This window comes from Mastacembelus armatus, chromosome 14, assembly GCF_900324485.2.
Source record: "Mastacembelus armatus chromosome 14, fMasArm1.2, whole genome shotgun sequence".
NCBI lineage: Eukaryota > Metazoa > Chordata > Actinopteri > Synbranchiformes > Mastacembelidae > Mastacembelus > Mastacembelus armatus.
This window is the reverse complement of record NC_046646.1, coordinates 18,404,921-18,414,032: the sequence shown is the minus strand read 5'-3', so window position 1 is coordinate 18,414,032 and position 9,112 is coordinate 18,404,921. Positions and strand designations below refer to the sequence as shown.

The 9,112-nt window shown below is 35.2% G+C and overlaps 3 protein-coding genes across 3 annotated transcripts; all 3 read right to left on the bottom strand.

Moving 5' to 3' along the window:
- Positions 1 to 652: 652 nt before the first annotated feature.
- On the bottom strand, positions 653 to 1,624 carry LOC113143200 (olfactory receptor 1496-like). The gene has a single exon (XM_026328698.1). The coding sequence runs from the start codon at positions 1,622 to 1,624 to the stop codon at positions 653 to 655; it is 972 nt and encodes a 323-aa protein (XP_026184483.1).
- A 3,291-nt stretch (positions 1,625 to 4,915) lies between these two features.
- Positions 4,916 to 5,887, bottom strand: LOC113143178 (olfactory receptor 1-like). Its single transcript, XM_026328665.1, has one exon. The coding sequence runs from the start codon at positions 5,885 to 5,887 to the stop codon at positions 4,916 to 4,918; it is 972 nt and encodes a 323-aa protein (XP_026184450.1).
- A 606-nt stretch (positions 5,888 to 6,493) lies between these two features.
- On the bottom strand, positions 6,494 to 7,489 carry LOC113142574 (olfactory receptor 5K4-like). Its single transcript, XM_026327612.1, has one exon. The coding sequence runs from the start codon at positions 7,487 to 7,489 to the stop codon at positions 6,494 to 6,496; it is 996 nt and encodes a 331-aa protein (XP_026183397.1).
- Between the last annotated feature and the right edge of the window lie 1,623 nt (positions 7,490 to 9,112).

The window sequence follows — 9,112 nt, the reverse complement described above, 5'->3', positions numbered from 1 at the left end:
AAAGCAGCCCGTGATGTTCTACCACCCTCCGCCTATTTCATATTGTCTCATATTGTTTCATATTTGTTGTTCTGTCATCTGGGTTTCTGTGTTTCAATTTGCTTTTGCTGTACATCGCCCACTTCCTGGATGCTCTGCACTTTTGCCTTTACATTCTGGCCCTCTGTTTATGCATTGTTGTTATTGTTGTTTTAATGCACTCTATGTATCTCATGCTGTATGCTTCCTTTTTCTCTCTGTAAGGTGACCTTGAGAGTTTGAAAGGCGCCATGAAATAAAATGTATTATTATTATTATATATATATATATAGAAAATTCTGTACATATTTTAATTTTAAATAATTAAATGTACATCTCAGAAGTAAACACTACTGTGTATATTGGAAGATATTTCATATCTTAAGCCATGTAAAGACAAAATATTCATATCTCTGACTTCATTTGGTAAAGAAAATCAGTATATGGATATTAAGAGCAAAACACAGAATAATATAGATTATGATAAAATAAAAAATTTAAAAGAAAAAAACAACAAAAACTTTAATAACTACTACTAATGTTTAAACATTTTAAACAAACATTTTAAACATTATTTTTAAACATTAGTTTTGATGTGTCAGTACAGTATTGATAAAGAAGTCATCTTGTTTGATTAGGCTATGTTGGTCAACCTACTATTTTTGCAAAGTTTCCTGATAGAGTTCAGCACTTCTTCTGTCTTTAAAGAGTATATAATAGGATTTAGCAAAGCTGGTATGGTGTGTGTCAAAGTAGAGTTTATGATCCTGGCATTAGGATGGAGGGAGGAGGTCAGTGCAGCTATGTTGGTGCCCAAAAGTGGTAAGTAAAAAATAGCCACAAGAATCAGGTGAGAAGTACAAGTTTTCAATGCTTTGACTCTTTCTTTCGCTGATGCAATCCTGCTCAGTGCTATGGCAATGCAAACATATGTCAGTACTATTAGCAGAGGAGGAAAACAAATAAGTATAATGAAAACTGCATTTGCCATCGTGTAATTTAATGATGTGTCATTACAGGCCAGACGATATGTTGGTCCATGATCACAGTAAAAGCTTTGTATCACCAAAGATCCACAGAAGGAAAGACGATCAAGTAGCCCAACCAAGCATGATATTATACTCAAAGAAACTACCCACACTAACAGCAGCATTGCAGCAATAGCTGGTTTAGTCACAATACTATTGTACCTTAAAGGGAAGCAAATTGCTATAAATCTGTCATATGCCATAATGACAAGTGTCCATGACTGTACACTTCCAAAGACTAAAACAAAGAACATATAACTTAAACAAGCCTCATAGACAATGTATCTGTTGTCAAACAAAAATGTGTCTAAGACTTTTGGGATGAGAGCAGTGCTCCCACACAAATCTGTCAAAGCCAGGTTGAACACAATCATGTATTTAGGAGTATGAAGAGTCTTGACCAGGAAAATCACTGAGAGAAGGAGAACATTCCCAACAACAGTCATGATATAGACAAAACACAGGAAGATATAAAAATATGTAACATGAGTGATGTTGGAAAATCCACTGAGATAAAATTTTGCAGGACGAACAAATGTGACATTAGATATGGTAGAAGCTTTCTTGTCTGGAGCCATTTTTTCTTTCACTAAGTGTAAATAGAGAAAATTACACAATATATAATAAAAGATGACACAGCTGACTGATGGGAACTGTTGTAACCAAACTCACCTCAGACAGTAACAAGTGTGCAGTTTCCTGAAGTGAGTTGTACTGTGATAGACCTGCCATTTATATTGTATCCTCTGTCATTGTGAGACAGTAGAAATAGATGTCACTGTGTCACATGATCATGAGTTAAACGTTTTTTTTTAATGTGTCTGATGTCGATGCAGTCGACAAAAACAGAATGAAATGCTCTGTAATTGGACAATGCAAAAACTGCAAAACTTAAACCAAATGTCAGAAAATGTAAAGCAAAATAAATGATTTAAAAATTAATAAACATCAAAGTCTACACTGATTCAAAACTGCCTTCATATTGTAGAGTCTTACTTGCCATAGCAAGTATAACCTGTCATGAATTTATTTTATTCTATATTATTATGATCAGATTACATGCACAGTACTTCAGCATTAAGATAGGAGGACTAGTGACATCATCAAACTCATTAAATGATCCTACAAAAGAATAATTAGATGTTTGTTTTGAGTGCATTCCAGATTAACTACAGCCTGTTTCTTGTGGATCAAATTAACAACATTAAAAACTTTCATGTTGGGTGCTGTCAGTGAGAAGGTTTATCTCAGGAGATCAATGAGGAAAGTATATCTTCCCACTGTAGTACAATCTGTTTAAAAGTAATCATAATGTCATTATAATGCACATGCACCTTTCAGGGATCCTATAATTTGATATGATTCCCTTTTTTTTTTACAGGCTGCAGAACCTTTACACAGAGGTTGTTCTCTAAAAAACAGTCTGTGGCATTTTGGCTTTTCTCAGGCCTGTTCTCAATGACTCTATCATCATCCAACATCCAAGCTGCTATATAATCAGATTTGAGACATTTGCCCACATCAATATCTCCTTCATCTTTCTGGCATTTGTCTCTTTGTTTGCAGTAGAGATGCTCATAAGTCATTTGTTGGATGTCCGAGTCAAGTCTCAAGTCACATGGTAGCAACGAACAATCCTTGTTGCAGACCGCAAAGCTCCACAAAGCTAGTAAACAGGAACGATTCTAGGATTCCATGTTAAGGGGGGCTCAGCCCCTCAGTAGATGACAGTGATGAGAGATTAGGCTACCAAGTATAAAGGCCTGTTATATTAAACTCATGAAAAAAAAAAAAATCCAATTGAACAAGGATCTAGGATGATGAGTGGATGAAATTTGTTCATGGGTCCTTCACCATCTACCCATATGGACAAACTGCACCGGCATTCAACCACCTGTTCAATCTGTCATTTCTGTGGCTTATATGTTTCTTACTATTCTAAATAATGGTGAAGTGTGAACAATCACAGATTTTGAAACAACAAATTAAAACAGATTGATTTAGAAAGGACCATTCCTAAATGTTTGTTAATGTAAAATGACAGGATTAAGTCACAATGACCAGAACAGTCCAAACTAAGTAAAACATGAATTTATCAACTTACTCATGTTTCGTACATGTTCGTCTCTGGGTGGTGATACACCTGGTTCCTCCAGGTCTTGTGCTGTGTCTTTGTCCTCTCCCTCTCCATCCTTGTCTCTCACCTGCACATGTCTGTTTTCTTGTACAAAAAAAACATATGTCCATTTGTGAGGGAGAAAAGAAATTTCAAATGGGTCTCAGGTTTGTTTTTACAATATTTCAATAGACTATCCATTCATGTAGGCCACTGTTGATGGGCTATCATCAGTAATGTGGTGGAGCTGATTGAGGTTGTCCAAACCAGTAGGCTATATTGAGTGGCAAAGTAGTCCCACTTTAATCTATGGACAAACTAAATGGCCATATTTATAAAACAAAGTGCTCATATTTCGCTTCCATGAAATTAAATGAGCATTAACATTACTTTAACATTATCAGCAATACAGCCCACTTTAAAAATCATTGTAGGCTAATAGTCGGTAACCTACTCCAGCCAAGTCTGCAGAAATGGACCATGTAATATGTAAACTAAACTAAAAATAGACTAAACTCGCCTATGGATAGTAACAAGCTCAGGTTAAAGAGCTGATGTCGACTGGCTCACCTGTCGAGGATATTTTGAGGTGCCTGATAAAATTAGACATGCTCGATCAAGCATCTTTTATTTTTTACTGCTCAGATTGCATATTGTCCGTTGTTTTTTTTAGGCTGTGTATCAACTTTGATAACAAACAGGACCGCACGTTTGCCATGTTCACCACACTAATTTAATTTACTGCAGTTTACTGTCACCTGTGGCAAGACGCGCCACCAATGGGTAGTGCTCCCTACCAACAGAGGGCAGCACCACAACGCCTTTGGTGCCACTTACCGTGAGGAAATTGTCAGCACACTGCTTGTCTGAAATTTATATCGATGTGTTACAAACAAACAAATAAACATTGTTCACAAGTCCCAAACATCAGGTCAAAGTCGAGTTTCAAGTCTTTTGAGGACGAGGTTCAGGTAAAGTCCTAAGTTACTGTGTGTGCACCTTAAGTGGGTCTTGAGTCGAAGACGTAGACTCGAGTCCCCATCTCTGGCTTACAGTGCTGTTGAATACTGTGGTGATCTACATAGTTACCATTAATCATTGTTTACACACTCCAACATATTTGGCTGTGTTCAATCTTGCAGTGACTGATTTAATTCTAAACACATGCATTATTCCCAGCATGATAAAAATAGTCCTCATTAAGAATAACGTTGTTCCATTCAACTTATGTTTGGTCCAAATGTACATTTACTATGATTGTGGTACTTTGGAGTCATTTGCACTTGCTGTACTGCCTATGACAGTTTGACTGCAATATGTTTCCCTCAATCAACACACTAAGGTGCATGTCTTACATTGTCTGCCTGTGTATGTAAACACTGACTTAATGTAATAAGTTATCAATTCATTTCAAACATTTGAACATATATATAAAGAAAATTCTGTACATATTTTAATTTTAAATAATTAAATGTACATCTCAGAAGTAAACACTATTGTGTATATTGGAAGATATTTCATATCTTAAGCCATGTAAAGACAAAATATTCATATCTCTGACTTCATTTGGTAAAGAAAATCAGTATATGGATACTAAGAGCAAAACACAGATTAATATAGATTGTGATAAAATAAAAACAATTTAAAAGAAAAAAAACAACAAAAATAAACTTTAATATATACTACTAATGTTTAAACATTTTACATTTTGGATGTGTCAGTACAGTATTGATAAAGAAGTCATCTTGTTTGATTAGGCTATGTTGGTCAACCTACTATTTTTGCAAAGTTTCCTGATAGAGTTCAGCACTTCTTCTGTCTTTAAAGAGTATATAATAGGATTTAGTAAAGCTGGTATGGTGTGTGTCAAAGTAGAGTTTATGATCCTGGCATTAGGATGGAGGGAGGAGGTCAGTACAGCTATGTTGGTGCCCAGAAATGGTAAGTAAAAAATAGCCACAAGAATCAGGTGAGAAGTACAAGTTTTCAATGCTTTGACTCTTTCTTTCCGTGATGCAATCCTGCTCAGTGCTATGGCAATGCAAACATATGTCAGTACTATTAGTAGAGGAGGGAAGCAAATGATTATAGTGAAGACTACATTTGCCATCGTGTAATTTAAAGATGTGTCATTACAGGCCAGACGATATGTTGGTCCATGATCACAGTAAAAGCTTGGTATCACCAAAGATCCACAGAAGGAGAGACGATCAAATAGTCCAACCATGCATGATACTACACTCAGCATGACAACCCACACTAACAGCAGAATTACAGCTACAGCTGGTTTAGTCACAATACTATGGTACCTTAAAGGGAAGCAAATTGCTATAAATCTGTCATATGCCATAGTGACAAGTGTCCATGACTGCACACCTCCAAAGAACCAAACAAAGAACATATAACTTAAACAAGCCTCATAGACAATGTATCTGTTGTCAAACAAAAATGTGTCTAAGACTTTTGGGATGAGAGCAGTGCTCCCACACAAATCTGTCAAAGCCAGGTTGAACACAATCATGTATTTAGGAGTATGAAGAGTCTTGACCAGGAAAATTACTGAGAGAAGGAGAACATTCCCAACAACAGTCATGATATAGACAAAACAAAGGAAGATATAAAAATATGTAACATGAGGAATATTTGTAAACCCATTGATGTAGAATTTTGCAGGACGAACAAATGTGACATTAGATATGGTAGCAGCTTTCTTGTCTGGAGCCATTATTTCTTTCACTAAGTGTAAATAGAGAAAATTACACAATATATAATAAAAGATGACACAGCTGACTGATGGGAACTGTTGAAACCAAACTCACCTCAGACAGTAACAAGTGTGCAGCTCCCTGAAGTGAGTTTTACTGTGACTGACCTGCCATTTATATTATATCCTCCTTCATTGTGAGCCAGTAGAAATGCAAGTAGTTGTGTCACCTGATCATGAATTAGACATTAATTATATTTTATATACATATTTACTGTCTGTGTATGAGACATAAGACATGAAGTATTAAATATTTACCAGTGTGCAATATGTTAGTATGTGTTAACATGATTATATATGCCTTTAATAATTCCATCTCTATGAAGTATTAAAAAAAACGACAGGTAAAGATGTTGTTGTCAAATATCTGATGTCCTAAGCAGTGTAGAGTCATAAAATATTCATACCTGTTTTTATTTTGCAAAACAGATCATAATGACTACTGCAACTGCTTAACACAATGAATGATACAATAACTTATAATAACCAGAATTTATTTTAAAAAATGGTACTTGTTAGTAAGAGTTAGTAGTTAACAATTTAACACTGTGATATGTCAGTACCCAGTTAGAATGAGGTCACCTTGTTTGGGAAGTTTATGTTGATCATCCTATTGTTTTTACAGAGTTTCCTGATAGAGTTCAGCACTTCTTCTGTCTTTAAAGAGTATATAATAGGATTGAGCAAAGCTGGTATGGTGTGAGTTAAAGTAGAGTTTATCATCCTGGCATTAGGATGGAGGTAGGAGGTCATTGTAGCTATGTTAGTTCCCAAGAGCGGTAAGTAAAAAATAGCCACAAGAATCAGGTGAGAAGTACAAGTTTTCAATGCTTTGACTCTTTCTTTATGTGATGCAATCCTGCTCAGTGCTATGGCAATGCAAACATATGTCAAAGATATTAACATAGGAGGAAAACACATGACAACTAGAAAGATGACCCATGCCATCATATAATTTAAAGACGTGTCATTACATGCCAGACGATATGTTGGTCCATGATCACAGAAAAAGCTTTGTATCACCAAAGATCCACAGAAGGAGAGATGATCAAATAATCCAATTAAAAATGCTAATAAACTCAATAAAACAACCCACACTAACAGCAGCATTGCAGCTACAGCTGGTTTAGTCACAATACTATGGTACCTTAAAGGGAAGCAAATTGCTATAAATCTGTCATATGCCATAATAACAAGTGTCCATGACTGCACACTTGCAAAGACCCAAACAAAGAACATATAACTTAAACAAGCCTCATAGACAATCGATCTGTTGTCAAACAAAAATGTGTCTAAGACTTTTGGGATGAGAGCAGTGCTCCCACACAAATCTATCAAAGCCAGGTTGAACACAATCATGTATTTAGGAGTATGAAGAGTCTTGACCAGGTAAATCACTGAGAGAAGGAGAACATTCCCAACAACAGTCATGATATAGACAAAACACAGGAAGATATAAAAATATGTAACATGAGGGATGTTGGAAAATCCACTGAGATAAAATTTTGCAGGACGAACAAATGTGACATTAGATATGGTAGCAGCTTTCTTGTCTGGGGCCATTATTTCTTTCACTAAGTGTAAATAGAGAAAATTACACAATATATAATAAAAGATGACACAGCTGACTGATGGGAACTATTGTAACCAAACTCACCTCAGACAGTAACAAGTGTGCAGCTCCCTCAAGTGAGTTGTACTGTGACAGACCTGCCATTTATATTTTATTTTTCTCATGGCACAGCAAATAAAAAAAAAAAGCAGTGTCACATGATCATGAATTAGAAATTATTATTGTGCAACTGTCTTATAGCATACGTCATCAAGGTGTTGATGCAATCAGATCAGCTAACTACTGTCACCAGCCTACTAAATTATTTTTTATTGCATTGTACATAAACAGGAAGAAGAACCAATCCCAGAAATTAGAAAACATAATGAATGATTTAAGTAGCCTAACAATAAAATTTGAATCCATCCAAACATTATCTACCACTAACTACTGATATTCATTGTGATAGTGAGGTTGGACCTAATCCCAGGTGACACTGGATGAGAGGCGGGTTACAAACACATGAGTGGACACATGGCAACAAACAAATGTTCACACCAATGGGCAATTTAAAGACATCAATTAACCTGATCTATATGACTTTGGACTGTGGGAGGAAACCAGAGTTTCTGCAGAAAACCCACAATGTTAGGATCTGTCATGGACTTCCTGTCTTAGACACTTGTTTTGATAGTACTTCCTGTGTTGTCTTATTTCTTGTTTTTCTGCTTTATGTTCCACATTTTTCCTGAATGTCTCTAGCTGTGTTGAATTAGTTAATTCTTATACTTATACTTGCCTTTCTTCCTTTCCTGTGTCTAGATCCACTGTTGATGTATCCTGTTGTCGCCATTATAGTTTCTGCACTTGTCACCCTTTCTTTCTTGCCACCATTTGGATTATTGTATTTATTCATCTCTGTTTGTTTTCTATTTATTCTTAACTCTGATCTACACTTGCACATTATGTTTTGTCATTCTGTTTCTCATTTGGTGTTTGATTTTGAAAAGGTCTATATCAATTTTCACTTTTTGAACAACAGCTTGATGCTTTAGGTTTTGTTACTTATCTTCACCTTTGTGAATAAACTGTACACATTGTTATTTCATCTGGTCTGTGTCTGCATTTCAGCATTTTAAAACACTGACACACAGAAATATTCCAGGATTCAAAACCAAAAAAACTTCTTGTTGCGCGGTAACAGCTTTGACCACTGATATTACAAGATTAGTTTGTCCTTTTATTTAATATGATTTATTTATTTATTATAATTACATTTTGTAAAGAGATCCAGATTTACTGATCCATTTATTCTGACTTAAGATGATTCAGTCATGCTTTTCTGTCTCTGCATCAGACATATAACATATGAGCTATTGAATATTTACCAGTGATCAGTTTCCAAGAATTGAAATTTTTTCTACTGCATTTTCATTCCAAACCTGATGTAATAAAATATTTCTATGTGTCTTTAATAATTACATCTCCATGATTACTTGAAAAAAAATGATGTTGGTGTCTTTTTATCAAAAAATGTATGTTTTCAGGAGTGTAGAGTCATAACATACTCATATTTCTGATTTTATTTTGCAAAGCAGATCATTACATGGCTAATACAACAGCAAAATACAATG